General features: G+C 38.1%; 2 protein-coding genes across 3 annotated transcripts in view; one reads left to right on the top strand and one right to left on the bottom strand.

Moving 5' to 3' along the window:
• Positions 1–635: 635 nt before the first annotated feature.
• The window catches only part of LOC125780329 (uncharacterized), a 282319-nt gene continuing 258476 nt past the window's right edge, over positions 636–24478 (bottom strand). The window contains exon 2 of one of the 2 annotated variants that reach the window (XM_049462436.1): positions 636–1307. In XM_049462436.1, the coding sequence (XP_049318393.1) occupies positions 1090–1307 (218 nt within the window). In that variant the 3' untranslated portion in view covers positions 636–1089. Of the gene's footprint in view, positions 1308–3931; positions 4528–24478 lie in introns of those variants that run through there. The other variant, XM_049462435.1, reaches the window with a different exon arrangement.
• LOC105223074 (zinc finger protein swm) lies at positions 9194–23145 on the top strand. Its single transcript, XM_011200685.4, has 6 exons — positions 9194–9368; positions 9563–9752; positions 9814–10177; positions 10238–12718; positions 14271–14399; positions 22262–23145. Exons 2-6 carry the CDS (start codon positions 9694–9696, stop codon positions 22499–22501), a joined length of 3273 nt encoding a protein of 1090 aa, XP_011198987.1. The 5' UTR covers positions 9194–9368; positions 9563–9693; the 3' UTR covers positions 22502–23145.

The raw sequence follows: 24478 nt of genomic DNA on the forward strand, positions 1-24478 counted from the left end.
TTAATGTATGCAGAAGGTGCGCCAATTCACAATAGCCATGCACAATAGTCATTTACAATAAATTGACTGAATCAGTCGCTCATATATCACTAGATTCTGCAATGGGTGCTCTCGTGCCCTTGTATATTTCGGTGTAGTATTTTTGCAATCTGCAATCTTGCAAGAGCAAGAGAATACCCCTATTATATTGAAAATATGAGTTTGAGTGCATAATAACCAAAATATGTAACTACTTTATATCCAAAACTCAAATTTTGTTTCAATATGAGTGCATAATGACCATCAAATATATCCACTTTATATCCAATATTGAAATAAAATTTAAGTTTTCGTTATAAAATGGATAAATTTTGGTTATTATATCTGTCAGCGATTTCCATTTATATTTGATGATACATTGGTTTGTGTTTTAGGCGACGATATATATATTATTATATCTAAAATATGAGTTTTGGGTATGAAGTGGTTATAGTTTTCGGTTATCTCATATTGAAAGAAAGTTCAAGTTTTCGTACTGTACTGTATACTTTACACTTTATTACGTAATATTATTATATAATATTGTTACGAATTTACTCTTGCTAGTTTACTTTGTTAGGTTCGTATCTCTGGATTGACAAATAAAATCAACACTGTTTAATTTAATTCAACAACTCTTTATTTCACAACTCGTCTACACTATAGCAGTTTACTCTTAGCACTGATTGATTACGTTGGCGCTGCCACGGCTTATATAGCCACGCACTTCTCGCTGATGCCGACGTGTCCTTCTAGAATATCGCGTCTGGAAATTACCAGAACATACGGCTTTAGCCACGCACTTCTCGCTGATGCCGACGTGTCCTTCTAGAATATCGCGTCTGGAAATTACCAGAACATACGGCTATACGGCGCCAGACGCAAGCAGACAGTCGCGGCGCCAGACTCAGCAATTGTTTAACTAGACGAGCAGACAGTGTGGCGCCAGATGTCTACAACAAGACAAATGCTATTCCATATACCTACAGCTATTGTTCATAATCAGGGATGCATATAGTAATACAAATACAACTTAATACTACTTTTTGTAACACTGCCCTCCACTAAAGCCTAATCGTCCCGATTAGGCACAAATCCTCTTGAACCAAATGGGGCGAGCCTCTCCAAATGTACTACTTTCATTTTACATCGTGCTTTTCCATTTCTTTGTATGCGGTACACCACGTCATTAAGTCGTTTCATCACCATATAGGGTCCTTCCCAGGCTGTCTGCAATTTCGGGGACAAGCCTTTCTTTCGAAGTGGATTGTACAACAGGACCAGATCACCTTCTTCAAAACCTTTTGAATTTTCCGCTTGATCGAACCGGTCCTTCATCTTATTGCTCATCAGATGCGTATGCTGTCTTACCATTAGATGCAATTCATTCATTTCTTCCTTTAAGGCAGAACAATAATCTCCATCATTTCTTACAGCTGTCGGATTCGTTCCAAACTTAAGATCAGCAGGGAGTCGCAGATCAGATCCGAAAATAATCTTTGCTGGCGTGTAACTAGTTGTCTCGTGCTTCGCTGAACGATACGCCAGCAGGAACATCTGGATGCACTTGTCCCAATTCCGTTGATCTTTATCAACGATTTTCCGCAGATGTTCTTCGAGCGTTCGGTTGAATCTCTCTACCATCCCATCTGATTGTGGGTGTAACGCTGTTGTCCGTGTCTTGTGGATGCCCAATAATGTACAGACTTCTTGGAAAATGGAAGATTCGAAATTCCTGCCTTGATCTGAGTGTAATTCGACGGGCACTCCGAACCTTGTTATCCAATTTTCTACAAACGCTTCGGCTACGGTCTTCGCTTCCTGGTTTGGTAAGGCATATACTTCTGGCCATTTACTGAAATAGTCCATGACAACCAGTAGATATTTGTTTCCGGCCGTACTGGTTGGGAACGGACCTGCAACATCCATTGCGACTCGTTCAAATGGTGATCCCACGTTGTACTGTTGCAGCCTACCGCGACTTTTGGCTTTAGGACCTTTAGCTGCCATGCACTCTACGCAATTACTTATCCATTCTGCTATGGAATCTCGGCAACCGATCCAGTAGAACCGTTGTTTAATCTTCTCTATAGTTTTTGTAATTCCAAGGTGCCCTCCACTAGGTCCATTGTGATATTCTTTCAATACTTTCGGGATCATGGACTTCGGTACTATGATCAGCAGACGAGACTGCTTGCCATCTTCGCTTTCCCAGGTACGATGAAGGTATCCATTAACGAGGTTTATGCTGTTCCATTGGGCCCAATATGCTTTTGCCGTTGGACTCTCGTTACTTATTTGTTCCTTTGGTGGTCGTACCCCATTTTCTTTGGCCATTACCAGCTTTGCAAGATCAGGGTCCTCCAGCTGATTGATTCTGATGCGATGAGGAGTCCAATCATCTTCAGGTTCTATGTTCAGTAATCGCACGTCGATTATACCTTCTTTTCCCTCTGATTTGAAGCAATGTTTACATTCCGGTGGACAAGGGCGACGCGATAATGCATCCGCATTTTTGTGGTGAATCCTCTTTCGGTGTTCTGTTGGTTGGTTCCGTTTTGATGGGTTTACCTTTATATTGCAATTTCGGGCAAAGTGACCCGCTTTTCCACAGTTGAAACATCTGCCTGTTGTATTTACTCGCTGTGCAGCAATTGTCTTCAGAGTCTTCAATATTTCTTCCATCAGCGCTGGTTGTTCCATTTCAACTCTTTGTACTTTGTGTGCTGGTTTACATAGTAGCGAAGCTGTTTCCTGTGTGAGGGCGTGCGAAACCGTTTCAGCAAACGTTCTTTTTGGCAATGCATATGTGGCGCGTTTGGTGTCCACATCACGAATTCCATTTATGAAACATTGAATTTTTACCCTCTCAATGTAATCCACAGGTGCATCTGCATTTGCCAAATGAGCCAGTCGTTCTATTTCAGTTGCGAACTCTTGCAATGACTCGTTCATTTTCTGACCCCTATTTTGCAGTTCGATCTGGTATATTTGTTTCCGGTGCTCACTACCATAACGTCTTTCTATCGCACTCATCAATGCCTCATAGTTGTCCCGTTCACAGTCTGGAATAGTCTGAAGGATTTCTGCTGCCGGTCCTTTCAATGATACAAACAAGGACGCCACTTTGTCCGCTGCATTCCAATTATTGGCCGTTGCTGTCTTTTCAAACTGAAGTTTGAAAATTTGAAATGGAATACTTCCATCGAATGTGGGTGCCTTCAATCTTTGATTATTTGTTGATGGTGCAGGGCCATGTAGTTGCAGTTCTCGCACACGATTACTTAATTGCAGAACTTCTGATTTTAAATTTTCTTCGCCATTTTTTAAAGTGCTTAATTCGTCTTCAAATTTTGAAAATTTCTCTTGCACTTGTTTTTGTAGTTGTGTACTATTTTCCGTAATCTGTTGTGTAAGGCGAGACTCTAACTGTGATGTATTTTCAGCTATTTGCGTTATTTGCTGTGCCAGACGATTTTCTGTTTGCACTACATTTTCTGCTATTTGCTGTGCCAGACGATTTTCTGTTTGCACTGCATTTTCTGCTATTTGCTTAATAGCCACTAACAGCATGTTCGTGTCTACGCTTGATGATGTTCGTTGTTCTTCTACTTTTTCTTCTACCTTTGTAGAAGTTTCTGGGCCATCAAATTCGAATTCGTCGACATTAATTCCATCCGCTTCCATTGCTTCACGTAATCGTGCCTGCAGATCCGCCTTTTGCCCGCTTATCGGCAAATTACGCTCCTCCAGTTCCTTTTTTAATTGCTGAATTCTCAATTCTCCGAATTTAACCATCTTGAATTTGGATTATTTGACAATCCCACTTCTGACACCAATTGTTACGAATTTACTCTTGCTAGTTTACTTTGTTAGGTTCGTATCTCTGGATTGACAAATAAAATCAACACTGTTTAATTTAATTCAACAACTCTTTATTTCACAACTCGTCTACACTATAGCAGTTTACTCTTAGCACTGATTGATTACGTTGGCGCTGCCACGGCTTATATAGCCACGCACTTCTCGCTGATGCCGACGTGTCCTTCTAGAATATCGCGTCTGGAAATTACCAGAACATACGGCTATACGGCGCCAGACGCAAGCAGACAGTCGCGGCGCCAGACTCAGCAATTGTTTAACTAGACGAGCAGACAGTGTGGCGCCAGATGTCTACAACAAGACAAATGCTATTCCATATACCTACAGCTATTGTTCATAATCAGGGATGCATATAGTAATACAAATACAACTTAATACTACTTTTTGTAACACTGCCCTCCACTAAAGCCTAATCGTCCCGATTAGGCACAAATCCTCTTGAACCAAATGGGGCGAGCCTCTCCAAATGTACTACTTTCATTTTACATCGTGCTTTTCCATTTCTTTGTATGCGGTACACCACGTCATTAAGTCGTTTCATCACCATATAGGGTCCTTCCCAGGCTGTCTGCAATTTCGGGGACAAGCCTTTCTTTCGAAGTGGATTGTACAACAGGACCAGATCACCTTCTTCAAAACCTTTTGAATTTTCCGCTTGATCGAACCGGTCCTTCATCTTATTGCTCATCAGATGCGTATGCTGTCTTACCATTAGATGCAATTCATTCATTTCTTCCTTTAAGGCAGAACAATAATCTCCATCATTTCTTACAGCTGTCGGATTCGTTCCAAACTTAAGATCAGCAGGGAGTCGCAGATCAGATCCGAAAATAATCTTTGCTGGCGTGTAACTAGTTGTCTCGTGCTTCGCTGAACGATACGCCAGCAGGAACATCTGGATGCACTTGTCCCAATTCCGTTGATCTTTATCAACGATTTTCCGCAGATGTTCTTCGAGCGTTCGGTTGAATCTCTCTACCATCCCATCTGATTGTGGGTGTAACGCTGTTGTCCGTGTCTTGTGGATGCCCAATAATGTACAGACTTCTTGGAAAATGGAAGATTCGAAATTCCTGCCTTGATCTGAGTGTAATTCGACGGGCACTCCGAACCTTGTTATCCAATTTTCTACAAACGCTTCGGCTACGGTCTTCGCTTCCTGGTTTGGTAAGGCATATACTTCTGGCCATTTACTGAAATAGTACATGACAACCAGTAGATATTTGTTTCCGGCCGTACTGGTTGGGAACGGACCTGCAACATCCATTGCGACTCGTTCAAATGGTGATCCCACGTTGTACTGTTGCAGCCTACCGCGACTTTTGGCTTTAGGACCTTTAGCTGCCATGCACTCTACGCAATTACTTATCCATTCTGCTATGGAATCTCGGCAACCGATCCAGTAGAACCGTTGTTTAATCTTCTCTATAGTTTTTGTAATTCCAAGGTGCCCTCCACTAGGTCCATTGTGATATTCTTTCAATACTTTCGGGATCATGGACTTCGGTACTATGATCAGCAGACGAGACTGCTTGCCATCTTCGCTTTCCCAGGTACGATGAAGGTATCCATTAACGAGGTTTATGCTGTTCCATTGGGCCCAATATGCTTTTGCCGTTGGACTCTCGTTACTTATTTGTTCCTTTGGTGGTCGTACCCCATTTTCTTTGGCCATTACCAGCTTTGCAAGATCAGGGTCCTCCAGCTGATTGATTCTGATGCGATGAGGAGTCCAATCATCTTCAGGTTCTATGTTCAGTAATCGCACGTCGATTATACCTTCTTTTCCCTCTGATTTGAAGCAATGTTTACATTCCGGTGGACAAGGGCGACGCGATAATGCATCCGCATTTTTGTGGTGAATCCTCTTTCGGTGTTCTGTTGGTTGTGTCCGTTTTGATGGGTTTACCTTTATATTGCAATTTCGGGCAAAGTGACCCGCTTTTCCACAGTTGAAACATCTGCCTGTTGTATTTACTCGCTGTGCAGCAATTGTCTTCAGAGTCTTCAATATTTCTTCCATCGGCGCTGGTTGTTCCATTTCAACTCTTTGTACTTTGTGTGCTGGTTTACATAGTAGCGAAGCTGTTTCCTGTGTGAGGGCGTGCGAAACCGTTTCAGCAAACGTTCTTTTTGGCAATGCATATGTGGCGCGTTTGGTGTCCACATCACGAATTCCATTTATGAAACATTGAGTTTTTACCCTCTCAATGTAATCCACAGGTGCATCTGCATTTGCCAAATGAGCCAGTCGTTCTATTTCAGTTGCGAACTCTTGCAATGACTCGTTCATTTTCTGACCCCTATTTTGCAGTTCGATCTGGTATATTTGTTTCCGGTGCTCACTACCATAACGTCTTTCTATCGCACTCATCAATGCCTCATAGTTGTCCCGTTCACAGTCTGGAATAGTCTGAAGGATTTCTGCTGCCGGTCCTTTCAATGATACAAACAAGGACGCCACTTTGTCCGCTGCATTCCAATTATTGGCCGTTGCTGTCTTTTCAAACTGAAGTTTGAAAATTTGAAATGGAATACTTCCATCGAATGTGGGTGCCTTCAATCTTTGATTATTTGTTGATGGTGCAGGGCCATGTAGTTGCAGTTCTCGCACACGATTACTTAATTGCAGAACTTCTGATTTTAAATTTTCTTCGCCATTTTTTAAAGTGCTTAATTCGTCTTCAAATTTTGAAAATTTCTCTTGCACTTGTTTTTGTAGTTGTGTAGTATTTTCCGTAATCTGTTGTGTAAGGCGAGACTCTAACTGTGATGTATTTTCAGCTATTTGCGTTATTTGCTGTGCCAGACGATTTTCTGTTTGCACTACATTTTCTGTTATTTGCTGTGCCAGACGATTTTCTGTTTGCACTGCATTTTCTGCTATTTGCTTAATAGCCACTAACAGCATGTTCGTGTCTACGCTTGATGATGTTCGTTGTTCTTCTACTTTTTCTTCTACCTTTGTAGAAGTTTCTGGGCCATCAAATTCGAATTCGTCGACATTAATTCCATCCGCTTCCATTGCTTCACGTAATCGTGCCTGCAGATCCGCCTTTTGCCCGCTTATCGGCAAATTACGCTCCTCCAGTTCCTTTTTTAATTGCTGAATTCTCAATTCTCCGAATTTAACCATCTTGAATTTGGATTATTTGACAATCCCACTTCTGACACCAATTGTTACGAATTTACTCTTGCTAGTTTACTTTGTTAGGTTCGTATCTCTGGATTGACAAATAAAATCAACACTGTTTAATTTAATTCAACAACTCTTTATTTCACAACTCGTCTACACTATAGCAGTTTACTCTTAGCACTGATTGATTACGTTGGCGCTGCCACGGCTTATATAGCCACGCACTTCTCGCTGATGCCGACGTGTCCTTCTAGAATATCGCGTCTGGAAATTACCAGAACATACGGCTATACGGCGCCAGACGCAAGCAGACAGTCGCGGCGCCAGACTCAGCAATTGTTTAACTAGACGAGCAGACAGTGTGGCGCCAGATGTCTACAACAAGACAAATGCTATTCCATATACCTACAGCTATTGTTCATAATCAGGGATGCATATAGTAATACAAATACAACTTAATACTACTTTTTGTAACAATATTACTTATGCATATGTAAAGGGTGATTTTTTAAGAGCTTGATAACTTTTTTTTAAAAAAAAACGCATAAAATTTGCAAAATCTCATCGGTTCTTTATTTGAAACGTTAGATTGGTTCATGACATTTACTTTTTGAAGATAATTTCATTTAAATGTTGACCGCGGCTGCGTCTTAGGTGGTCCATTCGGAAAGTCCAATTTTGGGCAACTTTTTCGAGCATTTCGGCCGGAATAGCCCGAATTTCTTCGGAAATGTTGTCTTCCAAAGCTGGAATAGTTGCTGGCTTATTTCTGTAGACTTTAGACTTGACGTAGCCCCACAAAAAATAGTCTAAAGGCGTTAAATCGCATGATCTTGGTGGCCAACTTACGGGTCCATTTCTTGAGATGAATTGTTGTCCGAAGTTTTCCCTCAAAATGGCCATAGAATCGCGAGCTGTGTGGCATGTAGCGCCATCTTGTTGAAACCACATGTCAACCAAGTTCAGTTCTTCCATTTTTGGCAACAAAAAGTTTGTTAGCATCGAACGATAGCGATCGCCATTCACCGTAACGTTGCGTCCAACAGCATCTTTGAAAAAATACGGTCCAATGATTCCACCAGCGTACAAACCACACCAAACAGTGCATTTTTCGGGATGCATGGGCAGTTCTTGAACGGCTTCTGGTTGCTCTTCACCCCAAATGCGGCAATTTTGCTTATTTACGTAGCCATTCAACCAGAAATGAGCCTCATCGCTGAACAAAACACGCGCGCGAAACACATTTCGAACCGAACACTGATTTTGGTAATAAAATTCAATGATTTGCAAGCGTTGCTCGTTAGTAAGTCTATTCATGATGAAATGTCAAAGCATACTGAGCATCTTTCTCTTTGACACCATGTCTGAAATCCCACGTGATCTGTCAAATACTAATGCATGAAAATCCTAACCTCAAAAAAATCACCCGTTATATATAATATTATTATATACTATTTCTAATACATGTATATAATATTACTTATTTGCTTAATAAATTTAAAAAAGAAAATATCCATATGCATGAATAGAGGAATTTTTGCGAAAAAGAAGAATTTCAGCGAATTGCATTATCATCATATGGCAGCGCTCCATTTCGTCGTAATTTTTGATAAACAAATGAGGTTCAAACAAGTGTAAAATGTGATTTTTAAAATAAAGATTTTTTAGGTAAAAAAAACCTGCTAAAAGTGTAAAATGTAGATTTATTTAAAAGATTATAGTGCAATTTAATTAATTTGAAGTGAAAAATGTGAAAAAAGTGTGTTTAATGTGGTGAAATAGCTCCTTGAAATGGTCCAATTTTGCGAATTTTTGAACTTTAAGGCCGAATATCTCCTAAACTAAGCGTTTGCGGACCCTATAACCCTGAATGTTTTTTTTAATCAGGAAGACTTCCTCTTTCCAACGGAACCTTCAAATCGAGGCACCAAAGAAATCGGAATTGTGGCCCCATTTTCAAGACCGAATCAGCCGTTCATACATCACTAGATTCTGCAATGGGTGCTTTCGTGCCCTTGTATATTTTGGTTTGGTTTTTTGCAATCTGCAATCTTGCAAGACCAAGAGAAGCGCCCTAGTGTATTTATGTGTTAATCGAAAAATATCGAATAAATGCTGTCAACTCATGTATCGACTATATTCGTTCGCTTAGTAAGTGTCCAACGAGACTGTCTATATTTGGAAGGAAATTGTATAAATTAAAATAGCTAAAATATTGAAAATTGTTCACAACGGGACGTATAGGGTTATAACTGAAAGCTGTGGAATCAGAAAATTAAACATCTTCAGAAATTGTATTCTACTAGTGGAATTTTCTGTATTATCGCTTATGGTAACGTAATAACGAGTAGTAAAATCCAGAAATTTTTCACTCGTTGAATGGTGCACGCAAAAGTTATGATCTTAATAATATATATGACGAGTATTCGCATATGCATATAAAACTGCTACCCCACAAAGGATTAACATTTTAAATTTCAATTATATCTAGTCTTCTAATGTTGAACTTTTTTTTTTGATTTTTAGAGCTGATTGGGTATCTTGAGGAAAATATATATTATAAAAGTGTATAGCCAAATTTTATTTGTAGTATATATTAAAAATCACATCAAAACAAGGCAGTTATTAATTTATGAACACTGAGAAATATTATTAAAATGATCGTAAAAAATCAGGAAGCTCTGAAAAGCTGGCTTGTTGTCGTATTGGAACCTTTGTAAGTACGAGTACTGATTACAGAAGAAATCGTTCTTATATTGTTACTTTTTTTATTATAGATGTGATGCGGATTCTTCTGCGCTTGCCCGCTATGTGTTAGCGTTGCTTAAGAAAGATAAACCAGAAAAAGAATTAAAAAAATTAATGATAGAACAACTTGATGTTTTCCTTGGTGAGGAAACACAACCTTTTGTAGAGAGGCTATTTAGTGCCATTAACACTGAGGATTATTTTACTGATATTTTACTACCCTCACCAAAATTAAGCGGTGGAAATTTTGTTGGGGAAGAAGTCGCTCCCGATATTATTGATACAAGAAATGTATCTGTTGAAGGAGCAAACATTACAGAACCTCCATTGAAAATTGATAACCTGCCGAATACCGTTTGTGCCGACAAAGTTCAAACTCCACCAAAAGATGACGTAAGTTCGAAATTTGCGAAGAATATTATTTGCATTTTTCACAATTCCTTTTTTTTATAGAATAAAGAAAAAGAATTACTCGGCAGTAGTACAATATCTGCTAATTTAAAATCTGATACAACGAGCCAAATTGTTCATTACCCTGCTACAATTAAAAGTGAAACGCCACCATCTATTCCTACACACTATTCTCAAGCTGGATCTAACAGTCATCACGTTCGCAGTGCAAGTCCTCCTCCGAGGACTATTGCTGACAAAGAGAATCAACCGCGAGAGAGCCGTCGTCGTCGTGCTTCCCTTCGATCCCGTTCGCGATCACGTTCTCGATCACGATCTAATGAAAGACATTCGCGTCGAAGTCGTTCTCGTGATCGCAGAATAAATGAGCGTGAAAAAATGCAACGTCAATTTCGCAATAAATCTCCACCAACAATAGACTTACGTCATGTAGGATCTCATGATCGTAGGCGAGGTGCTGGCGGTAGTGGAACGGAACGTAGACGTATTGGTAACAGTAGCAACATGACAGGTTCAGACGAAAGATCACCCCGTTTTGTAGTAGGAAACGGTGGAGAGGGTGTTGGTCGTAAAAACCGACTGAACCGGTCAAATTCACGCAGCCGTTCGCCTTCTCTTGAACGTGGAGGCAGGAATAAGGTATCACCGAATGTATCACGAATCGTTCGCGGGTCGCCTGATCGTCATGCTAATCATACACATTTACAACATGAATCAGAAAAGCGGCAACGATGCCGTGATTTTGACGAAAAAGGTTACTGCGTTCGAGGAGAAACATGCCCTTGGGACCATGGGATTAATCCCGTTGTATTTGAAGATATAAATAATACCGGCTTAATTGGAATGTCCCTTCCGGAATATAACCCAGATGCACCTGATTTATGGATGAGATCTTCTGGATCAATGGTTTCTTCTAACCCGCTATTGACAGGTGGATCCACAGTAAGTGGTCCTGTTAATGCCTCAGGTATTAATCCATTCACTGGTGTAGCGAGGTCAGGAGGAATAATGCCGGTTTCTGGAGTTGTAGCAGCCGTTGGGTTTCCTCCACTTGGTACTATTGCAGATAAACAAAATAACCCTGGTTCAATTGCGGCAGACTACACTGCAAATACCAACGCTGGCTCCGGTTTTAGAGTTGCTACCCCGATGCTTTCCTTCCCTTTCAATTCTTCAGCCGTTTCAGCTCCATTGCAACGAGAATTAATTCCAATTCCTGTTGTTGATGCAGGTAACCCTGGATCGGGTGGAGATGTAAGTCAAATGACACAGGGTAAGCGTCGTTTTGATTTAGAAGACTCGGTGGCTATTGCTGAAGGGCCCGTCAAACGTAAGCTGCCACTTAACAGTCGTCTTGGTCCGCGTTTACCAAGTATACAAAGTAACTGTTCTCTGGAGTTACGAAAGATTCCCCGCGGCATGAATACAATCGCACATCTTAATAATCACTTTGCTAAATTTGGCAAAATTGTAAATATACAAATTTCTTATGATGGTGATCCCGAAGCAGCTATTGTAACGTTTTCAACACATGCCGAAGCAAATGTTGCATACCGTAGTACAGAAGCTGTGCTAAACAATCGCTTTATAAAAGTATTTTGGCACAGCCAAGATACAAATAGTTTAATAAATGATATGGCCCCTATTACAATGGGTAATATACGAAAAAATAGTCAATATCATTTAAATAACGTCCCAGCTGTTCCAACTCCGGCAGCTGATTCAGCAAAAACACCGAATGAAAATGTTTCAAATCCGAGTATTACTGCGTCTGGAAGCATACCTGCATGTGATACATCGAACGCAACAAACGTTAACACTCCTCTAGCTGCCGCTCATGTACCCGCAACATCTTTGCGATTAAAAAATAACGTATCACGTAGTCACAACTCTGGTTCAACAAATGCCATAATACGTAAGAAACAAGAAGAGCAAGCTAAAGCTGTTGTACAACTCGCTAATGGACTACGGAAAAGGAAACAGGAACTATTACAAAGTTATGTAAAACAGATGAAATCTGCTTTGGAAATAGTAGAACGTTGCGAACCAAATGACCCCCAACGAACTAAAACCCTTGACACTATAAAAGTCTTGCAAGAAACTATTGATAAATTACGTAAGGAGATTGCCACGGAACAAGAACAAATCCAAGCACAAATTCAAAACCAGCATCCAATTCCACCAAAGAAAACGAAGGAGCAACAAAAGAAGGAATTGCTGGATATAGAATTGGAACTAATAGCTCAACAACAGGAGGGAAATGATACTACCGCCATACAAAAGCGCATTGAAGAACTGCAGCGCAGTCTTGGGGTCGTTCCTGGTAGTGCAGCCGTTGGTATTGTGTCCTCTCACCCGTTACCAATAGGGAGCAAAGTTCCTCACTTCCCCTCTGGAAGAACCAATCCCCGATCTCGTCCATCATTTCCTGAGGGATCTACGCGCGTTGACCGAAGACCAAAAACGATAGTGGTTACTGGTTTTACTAGTGAGGAGGCGGATTTCGTGTTAGGACACTTTAAGGTAAGTTAAAAAATTCCAGATTTTCACTTAAGGGGTTTTATAAAGGTATATTTTGAAAAAATAAAATAAATAATTTTTTTTTTGTTTTTATTTTTGTTTTTTTTTTTAATGACACTGTTGATACTTTTATATGTACATATGTATATGATTTAAGTTGTTAAATTTAATTCTTCATTGAAAAATGTACCCGTTTGTTAGCACTACAGCTTTTGTGCCGATACATTTTTTGTCATACAACCTTTGCGGTGAGCATGAAAACAAAAAAAAAAAAAACAGTTTTATTTAGTTTATATCATATCGCCGTACTTGAACGAAGGACGCAAGCAGTGATGATTTTACTGAAAAGATTTTTGTGGGTCTACAAATTGCTTTTTCATTCCAAAAAAAACTCTTATTTCAAATAACAAATCCTTCGTTCAAGTATGAGGTTTTGTAGTTTTCAAGTAGCCAATAAAAAATTAGATCGATAAGTCATATGATTTATGAGAAACCTTACTCATCGCAACGGTACTTTTTATACTCTCGCAACAAAGTTGCTAACGAGAGTATTATAGTTTAGTGTCTGTCTGTCCGACCGTCTGTCCGTCCGTCCGTCCGTGCAAGCTGTAACTTGAGTAAAAATTGAGATATCATGATGAAACTTGGTATACGTATTTCTTGGCTCCATAAGAAGGTTAAGTTCGAAGATGGGCAAAATCGGCCCACTGCCACGCCCACAAAATGGCGAAAACCGAAAACCTATAAAGTGTCATAACTAAGCCATAAATAAAGATATTAAAGTGAAATTTGGAACAAAGGATCGCATTAGGGAGGGGTATATTTGGACGTATTTTTTTTTTTGGAAAAGTGGGCGTAGCCCCGCCCCTACTAAGTTTTTTGTACATATATCGGAAACTACTATAGCTATGTCAACCAAACTCTATAGAGTCGTTTCCTTCAGGCATTTCCATATACAGTTCAAATGCCTGAAAGAAATCGGATAATAACCACGCCCACCTCCCATACAAAGTTTATGTCGAAAATCACTAAAAGTACGTTAACCGACTAACAAAAAACGTCAGAAACACTAAATTTTACGGAAGAAATGGCAGAAGGAAGCTGCATCCAGGCTTTTTTTAAATTGAAAATGGGCGTGGCGTTGCCCAGTTATGGACCAAAAACCATATCTCAGGAACTACTAATCTAATTAATTTTACAGCAAAATAAAAAAATATGTAAATGGCGGATAATGAAATCTCGATTATCACTTTATCATGCGAGAGTATAAAATGTTCGGTGACACCCGAACTTAGCCCTTCTTTACTTGTTAAAAAGCATCATTTTGAGATAATCGCGATAGGGGGCACATGGGAAAAGTGCGCTGTGGACAGCTGTAACATTGGATATATCTTAAAATGATTTAATTTAAGAAAATGCAATAATAAATATCGATTTTTCCAACCCACACAAGTGCATACAACCCCTTAAGAACAAGTAGTAGGTTTTAATGTTAACTATATAATGAAACTGAACCTTTTGGAAGTAAAGTAAGAAATTACTATTAACTTTTTAGCATTTTGGAGAAATAACTAAACACGATGTGGATAAAGAAATACCCCAACTAATATTATCCTATGCTACACGAATAAATGCGGAGCAGGCTGTATTGCGTGGAAAAGTTTTCAAAGATAAACGACTGCAGGTAAGAGTTGTAATGTAACTTTGTAACTACCAAATTCTTAATTTCTCCCTAAACTTTGAAATTATTTGTTTTGGTTTCAAAATAATGCAGAAATATGTAAGAGAATAAGAAAATACGCTTTGACTCAATGGAATATGTAAATATAAAATGAAAAGTCGAAAATACAATACAACACAAATACTTTCGTAAAAGAATTATATGTGAAATACATCAACCTGAATTTAAAGTATCAAAAACAAAATATATTTCGATGGTTTATTTATGGCTTTATATGATGTAGTAAGCAAAAACAAAAACAAAATCACAATTACATATATATTACTTAAATTACATAGAAAATAATTATATGTGCAAAATAGAAAACTTCTTAAAATTCATATCCAATATTATTTTAACATGTATATAATAAAAATAATTTTAAGTAATTGAAGTTTTAAATATTTTTAGTATCTAATAGTATTACCCTTGTAAAGTTTTACCATGCACAGTCTTCATGGCACCTACTAAGTTTTGTAAAGTAGTTAGCTCAATTTTCTCCCACTCTGATACAATGGCACTTTTTAATTGTATCATACTGCTTGGCATATGCATATGCAGTGGGAAGCAAAAGTGATTCCACGCTCAACATTTGTGTGTATGAACGCTAATAAAACCTTAACGCTTGAAGTAAACGAAAAAAATACTTTTTATAAGAAGATGTATTTAGTTTACAACAAATATGCGTTTCTAATGAAATAATCAGAGAAGAAATGTATTAGTTAAAAACCAAAACAAAAAAAAAAAAACATAACGCATGTACATGTTAGTCGGTGGATAGCTAGAAGAACACTTGGCAGAAACGGAAATGTAAAATAGTAAGGCCCGGTTGAAATTTGCAAGGGAACATAAAAACTGGACTGTAGATGACAGGAAACGTGTTATCTGGTCGAACGAATCTAAGTTTAACCGTTTTCAGTCGGATGGAAGGCAAAATTGTTGGCGCAGGCTCGGCGAGAAACTTCAAAGACATCATGTAAAACAAACCGTTAAGTATGGAGGAGGAAATATATTGGTTTGGAGTGCTTTACGTGGTGGCACGTTGAACCATTGCATAAGGTTGATGGCATAAAGAGATAAGAAAGCTATTTACATATTTTGCAAACCTATCTTTCCAATTTTTTGGAAAAGAGTATTACCCCGAAAAGAAAATAACTTTTCAACAAGATGGGGACTCCAAGCACACTGTGAAAACTGTTCACGAATGGCTGGGAAACCAAACATTTAAGTTGATGAAGTGGCCAGCCCAAAGCCCCGACCTCAATCCAATTGACAACTTATGGTCAACAGTGAAAGGACGGCTCGAGCAGTACCAATTTGCTCCATCCAATCTTGACCTTTGGAGGCGAGTAGAAGTAGAATGGAATCAAATTCCAAAAGAAATGGTACGGAATCTGGTTGAGTGTATGCCAAATCGCATAAAAAATGTTATAGATAATAAGGGCCTTTGGACAAAATATTAATAATATATCAATTTTTTCTTTTTTCAAAAAGAGTGCAAAACTGAGTTCATGCGTTATGTTTTTGTTTTTGGTTCTTAACTAATACATTTCTTCTCTGCTTATTTCATTAGAAACGCATATTTGTTGTAAACTAAATACATCTTCGTGAAGAAAAAAGTTTTTTTTTTCATTTACTTCATGCGTTAAGATTTTATGAGCGTTCAAACACGAAATTGTTGAGCGTGGAATCACTTTTGCTCCCCACTGTACTTTAGCAGTAAGTATACCCCAAAGGTCCTTTATGGGGTTACTCAAAGCTGGCCAATCCAATGATTGGATATTCCGGGACTGAAAAAATGCTTTTGTAGCGCGAGACACATGAATTGGGGCGTTGTCTTGCTGAAATACCCAACTTCGTTATGAAAATTCTCAGCAAAAGGAATGAGCTCACTATCCAGTAGATCAATGTATACTTCAGAGTTCACTTTAATCGGTAAAAAACACATATGAGATTTGCCTTTAGAGCTAAAGGCAGCCCATCCATACCATTAAAGATCCCCCAAGTCTCTCTTGGATGTCGTGTATCTCGCCAATATTTGTGATGATCATCTGGACCATCCAAATTAAACTTTTTTTCGTCACTAAAAATTACGTTTTCAAACTCCTCCCAAAACCTAATTCTACTTGTATTTTCCTACAACTCATGCCTTCGCTAATTGCTAAGTGATCTTTTGGTCCGCTTATCAACTATTGGTAACCAACCAGTACGCTTTATGACACCAGAACTTTGAGGATTTTTCACATAATTTGAAACTATTACCATGTCGGTTCACTGACGCAGAATTCGTCCAATGCTTATGTCGGCTTCGTGCATTCCAGTTATCCTACCCTGCTCTTCATCCGATAGTTCTCTACCACGGGTCATTTTAACTATATACAGATGCGTGCAACTAATTAACAACGACTTGTCCCTATAAATTAAATGACGATTTGTGTAAAATGTTTAAGGGTAAAAATATAATTTTATTTTAAATTATTTTCTATGAAAGTACGGTCAGATTTAGCTGACAAATTTTTTTGAAAAAACCCGTTATTCTGAAATAGTTGAGGACTTTTATGCAATAGTGAGTAAAATGGTCGTGCATATAATTAGAAACGCGTGTAGAATTCTTAAGATTTCTTAGAAATTAGTTGTGTTCAGGTAACTAAATCTTTATATTTTTATTGAAATACGTTAATATAAGAAGTTAAATAATTTAAGTCAGGGATGGGCACAGTTTTAGCCCGCAAAGTTAGCAAAGTGCGCACGGGGGCTAGATGAGGGGAATATCAGTTTACGGAGAGAAGGGCATAACAAGTTGAGAAAAATTGCGAAAAAAAATGAATTACATTCCTCCGTAACTTGATGTTCCTCGCAGAGTGGTTGCGGCAATACTGACATTGTACACAAATTTAAGGGTGGAAGTTTACTTCATATCGGAATTGTACAGTTGTGTGAACAAAAAGGGGTAAACATAATTTGCAGAATTTAGAGTTTCGCATTAAAATTTGTTTTTATTTACCTTTGCATGGTGGGAAATTTTAATCACTGTTAGGAAAAAATATATATATGTTATGTTATGTATCTAAAAACAATTTTATTTAATAAGAAAACAGCATATTTTAAAACTTCACAACACCTTATGGTTGTTTCTATTTTGTTCACACCACTGTACATGTGATAGATCAGTCGCTCATTTGTAAACATGCTGTGGGAAAATACGTTGCTCTCATTTGTAAATATGGAGTGGTAAAACGTTGCTCTCACTTCTCTCTTCGTGTTTGCCCGCGATGATCCCCTCACCTAGCCCTCAAAATGTGCACTCGTGCCCGCACGGGCAAAATGCCACTGATGGCTAATGTGCCCATCCCTGATTTAAGTGAATAAAAATGAGTAAGCACAAGCCTTGTGATAAGGACACTAGGGCTGTTATGGTACAGATGTACGAGGATGGAAAATCTTACGGAAACATTGAAAAGACCCTAAATTTCCCCAAGCGGTTAGTTTTAGTTAATGCAGTTAGGTAGTTCAGCAAGAATAAAATGACAAAACAAGTTCCAAGAAAGAAGAGAGGTCGAAAATCTACTATTCGGAAGGACGAGTTAATTATCCGCAATTCAAAAAAGGATCCTCACAAGACGACAAAACAAATTCGAGTTGCAATTTTTGGAGAAAACTCAGATCCGCTATCTGTAGTTACCGTAAAAAGACGTTTACGCGAGGCAGGACTCTTGGAAGAGTTTCAAGGATGAAGCTATTACTCTCTGTACGCAATGTTGTTGTTGTTGTTGTAGCGGCAGAGTTCTGCCGAGTTGACAGTCCTTGGCCGGATATAAATCCGGGTCCGTTCCGGTTACGTAGACCCGACTGTCGTGGGAACGGTCTGTACGCAATCAAAGGAGCCGCTTAGAGTTTGCAAAGAAATACCGCCATTGGACAGCAAAAGAGTGGATAAGAGTGTTACTTTTCAATGAAAGCAAGATAAATAGGATTTCTTCAGATGGAAAAACTTATGCTCGTAGGCCTAGATTCAAGGAGTTGGACCCCAAATACACTAGGCTAATTTTAAAACATGGTGGTAGCGGCATAATGACTTGGGGTGCCATGTCGTGGTGAGGTGTTGGGCCTATTTGTAAAATAAATGGGCGTATGGACCAGTTCAAATACGGACATGTTCATGGACAACATAATGTTACCATATCCTGATGGAAATACACTTGCAACGTGAATTTACCTGCAAGATAACGACTTAAAACATACTGCGCGTGGTTTCAGGAAACCATGGTGCTTCTATTAGACTGGGTTTCATGCATCTCGGACTTAAACTTAATCGAAAGTCTTTGGACACATTTGAAAAAAAGAATTCGTTCCTATAAAGTTTCAAATTTCCAGGAATTATACTAAAAGGTTAAACAATAATGGAATGATAATCCAAAGGACATCTTGACAAAGTTTCGTAGAGTCAATGCCTCTTAGATATCAAACCGTGATTGACTGTAATGGGTTTGTAATCAAATATTAACTTTAAACCCAAAAAAAATAATAATTTTAAAATTAGCTAATTTACAATAACTAAATATGCACAATTTATCTTTAAAACACACAGTTGAAATTTTTTTTCGAAAATGAAAATATCGACCGATTTGGATTTTTCCTACTACCGTTGTTAATTAGTTGCACGCATCTGTAACTGTTCCAAAATGATAAATTATGTTTCTACGCACTAAATTTAATATTTAAATTTTTCCTATAACTTACTTATTTTCCAATTTTTCACTTTAGTTAAAAACAAACTTTAAATATTGTCTGTTCAGATGCCAGAGAACAAATAGATGAACTTGCACATACAATTATTTTCTATGAATAACACAAATCGCAATGGCATTTTCAATTAACGATAATACAAATGAAACGAATGAAAGTATGTTAAACCTTATACACAAATATGTGAACCACAAATACTGCATACTGGAAAAAATTTATTTTTATAAAATTAATAAATTTTTAGTTTTTTTTCTATCCATTTCAAAAAATGTATATTTAACATTAAATCAAAATATTTTTTTGTCTACACAAATAAAAAAAATTAATGCGCCTAATTCATATCAAAAAAGTTTACATACACCAATGATTATTTATATAATTCAAAAGTAATTACAATATTTTTAGCGGGTTTTAGCCTACATTTTGTGGCAATTATTGTCCCTATTCGTCGACGCATGCTTTCCACTCGATTTCTAGTATTTCCGGATACTTTGACCCACTAATTCGATGATCCGTGTCGTAATTTAATAGAACTAGGTGTATGTAAACTTTATTGGTTCACTGTAATTCTTTAACGAAAGTACTTAATATACCTATACAATACAAAACTGTCAGTTCGTACTCCGCTATACTGTGTAGAGGTGCATCTGTGGACTGAAATTTAAAAAAAAGAGGGCATGACCTTGTCCTTTAACAGGCTCATTGTGCGCACCTCATGTACCACTAAAGCTATTGCAACAAACATGAAATAAGGTGATAATAATGCAATCAATCCAGTCATTTGCTTTCAAAATACCCTCTATAATGATTTCTTATAACCTAAATATAGGTTAATAAAATAAGAATTTAATTTGACTTTTTGGTTGGACAATGAATGTAGAGTTCTGTCGACACAAAATTTAAAATAAAGTTCACCTCGGCTTTGATCCTTGCAAGTTGCAGGAGTATAAAATGTTCGGTACCAACCGAGCTGAGTTGTTCCTTACATGTGGAAGTGGCATTACAAAAAAAAAATTAATAAAATTAAATTGAATTAAAGAAAGAAGGTAAAAATAAGCAAAATATTGGATTTTGATTCGTAACACCAAGTTCATACGTACATAATAAATTCATTACTTGTTACCAAGTTAATTGTTTTTAAATTTTTATATAAAATAAAAATATTAATAAGAAGTTTGTAACACCCAGAAGAGGCGGTTCTGCTCCAAGCAGTTGACTGCAGGGGTGATTTCTGCGAAAACATCCTAGCAGGAACTGCTTGGAGAGGAGTTCATTACGCCCCTTAACTGGGGGCATAAGCGCCTCACTATGCAACCCTGAAGCTTCTTCATCTACGTTCCGCTGCATAAGTTGCCAACAACGATTCCTTATCCTTTCCCCATGTGCAGGAGGTGAGGAAGAGTGTTAAGTTCCATGCAGAGAAGGTGGGAGAGATAGCCGTTTACCTTTGAACACATGCCATCGATTCCATTCCCTACGCCAATATCGTGCAATTATCAGCGTACGAGGTTAGGGAAACTCCCTCTGGTGGCTGTGGGACTTTCGAGATGTAGAAGTTAAACCCTCCCCAATAGCGAGGAGAGGACACCACCCTGCGGAACCATTTGTTTAATTCTTCTCAGTTTAGAATTTTCTCCTCGAAGCAGTAGGGATGTTTGTCCACCTCTTATGTCCTGGACGGAGCGTAGTTTGTTCTATGCAGTAGCGTTGTTTGACAAGTCCAACGCTACGAGGATCGTTCTTTCACAGGGTGATTTCTGGTTAAGGCCACGAACTTCAGAACGTTTATAACGCTAAGTGTTGTGGTGGTACTGTGCAACCATGTCTGTCTGTATGCATGTACTACTGGGAGCAAAAAATAGTAAGACTTTTAATTTTATTTTGGCGCTAAAACCCATGGAATATCGGAATCAGTGATAACTATTTTCAAAGATCGTTTGAGCATAAGAAAAGTGAAAGTGCGGTTGGTTCCTAAATCACTACATTTTTTTTCGAAAAACTGCTTCACGTTAAGACCGTGAAATAATATTTTCTGATGACCAGGATGTCATGAAACGTATATTAATGGCGAAGAGTCTTGGAAATATGCTTACGACCCAGAAACAGACGATTTATTGTAAAATATCGGCAGAAACCGAAAAAACCACGTCAAAGCAGGTCAAAAATCTAAGTTGTGTCGACCATAATTCGATAATTGAGGTGTGGTGCACTACGAATTAATTCCGACCGGCCAAACCGGCAACAAGGAATACTATCATCCCACAACCATCTATTCGCTTGATTTATCTCCGTGAGACTTCTGAAACCGTTTTGAGTCGATTGAAGACATTAAATGTTGCGCTCCGCGAATTGAAGGCTATACCGGAAATTGACTGTTTTGAAAATTAGAAAAAACGTTGGCACAAGTGTATTGGCAAAAAGGGCAATCACTTTGCGGGGACGTTATAGATTTTAAAGAATAAATTAACAATTTCAAATTATGAACAAAGTATTACTATTTTTTGCTTTTAGCAGTATGTGAACTAGTTCCACATTTGATAAGAAATTTTACACGTCTTGTTTTCACAAAGAAGCCGATATTTGTCAGAACCACTATAGCATATAGGTGTCATACAAACTGAACAATGAGAATCATACCCTGGTATGGATTTTTTTTACAAGATATCTTCACGAGATTTAGCACGAATTAAGGTCATGGTACAATCTGAGAAAAATTGTTGAGATGGGGCCACTACAGCATATAGCTGTCATATAAACCATCGATCAAAATCTATACAAGAACTGACCCGATCTCAGCAATTTTTTTGCAGATTGTACCATTACCTAAACCTTGTTTAATTGAAAAGTTTTTTTTACATCGGACCATCGTAGCATAAAGCTGCCAATAAACTGACCGCTCAAAAACAAGTTTTTGTATGGAAACTTTTGTATTTGTGCAGAGTATTATAGGATGGACGTAACCGAAGTTAACATTTTTTTGTGTGTTGACTTTTTTATCTAATAATGACTCGTTATTTAAATATTCACGCCTCTATTGAGATACCATGTATGCTTATTAAATAAATGTTTTTAATATTTAGATAACCTGGGCACCAGTCATATCAACATCATCGGTAACTACGGGAGTTTTGTTAACTGATAAGGTGTACAAACCAGATGAAAAGTTAGGTAGTCATGATCCAATAAAATCAACTGCATCTCAAATTAGTAATGATAAACAGAGTAATGATTCTGAAGTCGGGGGAGAAACATTACCGGAATTGCGGCTTGAGGATGAAGAGGAAGATGAGGAATCTGAAGATAGAACATGGCGACGCTGATCGCAAAACAGTGCGAAGTCTATAGTACGATGTTGGTTTATTGTTTATTTTGGTTAAAATAATGGGCATGTGTCATAGCACATAATAGTAACTAGAAAATTTAGTGCATAATTTGTTTGCATGAATTATGGTAACTACTGATATATTTATTTTGTAACATGCATCCTGGTGTAGTGAAGAAAAAATATGTAATACACTGAAGTGCCATTAGTGTTATATTTTGTCTTCATTAATCATCAACAGAACTTTTGTAACTGGCAGTGTTTATAATTTCGCCGTGATGCATGAACATAAAATTGAGCATTAAATAATATGAACGAAGCAAAAAATGAGCAATGGGCATATGTATAAAAAAGTTTACGTATACAAATGCTGCTTTTACATTTAACTACCATATTACTAGAAATCTTGTAATACTTATTAAGTTAAATAAAAAGAAAATGCGGTAGTGATAAAAGAAAAGATCTATAATATTTGTGTATTTTTTTAAGTGAGATTCGCATATATACCGCAAATGTACCAACTAATCTTTACTGTTACTAGATTTCTTGTAATTTACTATTTCTTATGAAATTAGTTAAGATTCTTATGTTGAATTAAAAAACGTCTGAAAATAAAATATTAAATTAAAAAAGTGTACAAAATCCTTTTAATATAAATATCTATAAATAATAAAAATGGTATCTTTAATCTTTTTATTAAATTCATTACAATGAAGATACAAATCAGGTGCACATATTTATTCAATATATACATACATATGTATATGTATTATTAGTTTTCTTTGGGTGTTTTGTTTTTTACGTGGCGGGTCCCAAACCCAAACAACTCTAGGTAGGGGATGTTTCGCCTAATCACTTTAGCTCGCCTTCAAACGGATGCTCTTAGGCTACCCAGAGGATACTTGGTCAAAGACCGGAAGTCGTGAGCTGCTTGAGCCATATGTAAATTAATCGTTTCTGGCCACTCCCAAGTGAATGGCGATCAGAGAACTTTCCTCACTTGCGTGAACTTCTACACATGACCCCATCCTCCATATATGTATATAATCAACAAAATATTGGGTAGTCGAAAAAGTCGATGTTCCATCGCCGGACCATGAAGAAATTTGAAATGAATTACGCATCTGAAAAACAACAAAGCGGCCGAGCTATTCAGAACGGCAGCGAAGAACTGATGAGGAGCATTCGTCAGCTTTTTTTTGTAAAATATGGTCGGATGGTATGCCCAATGGTTGGAATTTAAGTGTACTCTGCCCAACCCACAAAAAGGGAGACCCCTCAATCTGCGCCAACTACCGTGGGATAAGTCCCCTAAATATCGCATATAGGGTTCTGTCGAGCGTATTGTGTGAAAGATTTAAGCCCACCGTCAACAAACTGATTAGACCTTATCGGTGTGGCTTTCTTCTTCTTCTTTAATGGCGTAGACACCGCTTACGCGATTATAGCCGAGACAACAACAGCGCGCCAGTCGTTTCTTCTCTTCGCTACGTGGCGCCAATTGGATATTCCAAGCGAAGCCAGGTCCTTCTCCACTTGGTCCTTCCAACGGAGTGGAGGTCTTCCTCTTCCTCTGCTTCCCGCGGCGGGTACTGCGTCGAATACTTTCAGAGCCGGAGTGTTTTCATCCATCCGGACAACATGACCTAGCCAGCGTAGCCGCTGTCTTTTTATTCGCTGAACTATGTCAATGTCGTCGTATATCTCGTACAGCTCATCGTTCCATCGAATGCGATATTCGCCGCGGCCAACGCGCAAAGGACCATAAATCTTTCATAGAACTTTTCTCTCGAAAACTCGCAACGTTGACTCATCGGTTGTTGTCATTGTCCAAGCCTCTGCACCATATAGCAGGGGGCTTATTCTGTAACTCGATTCGAAAAAAAAAATTTACTCGAATTCGGATTTTGTATATTCTGTAATTCGATTTTCGGATTTTCAAGCCAATTTTCGGACAAAATATTCGATAGCTTTT

This window comes from Bactrocera dorsalis, chromosome 1 (genome assembly GCF_023373825.1).
Source record: "Bactrocera dorsalis isolate Fly_Bdor chromosome 1, ASM2337382v1, whole genome shotgun sequence".
Classification (NCBI taxonomy): domain Eukaryota; kingdom Metazoa; phylum Arthropoda; class Insecta; order Diptera; family Tephritidae; genus Bactrocera; species Bactrocera dorsalis.

Coding starts and splice junctions, on each gene's coding strand:
- LOC105223074 (XM_011200685.4), top strand. CDS start 9,694: ATGATCGTAAAAAATCAGGAAGCTCTGAAAAGCTGGCTTGTTGTCGTA. Junction 10,178..10,237: donor AAACTCCACCAAAAGATGAC/GTAAGTTCGAAA, acceptor TTTTTTTTATAG/AATAAAGAAAAAGAATTACT. Junction 12,719..14,270: donor TCGTGTTAGGACACTTTAAG/GTAAGTTAAAAA, acceptor TTAACTTTTTAG/CATTTTGGAGAAATAACTAA.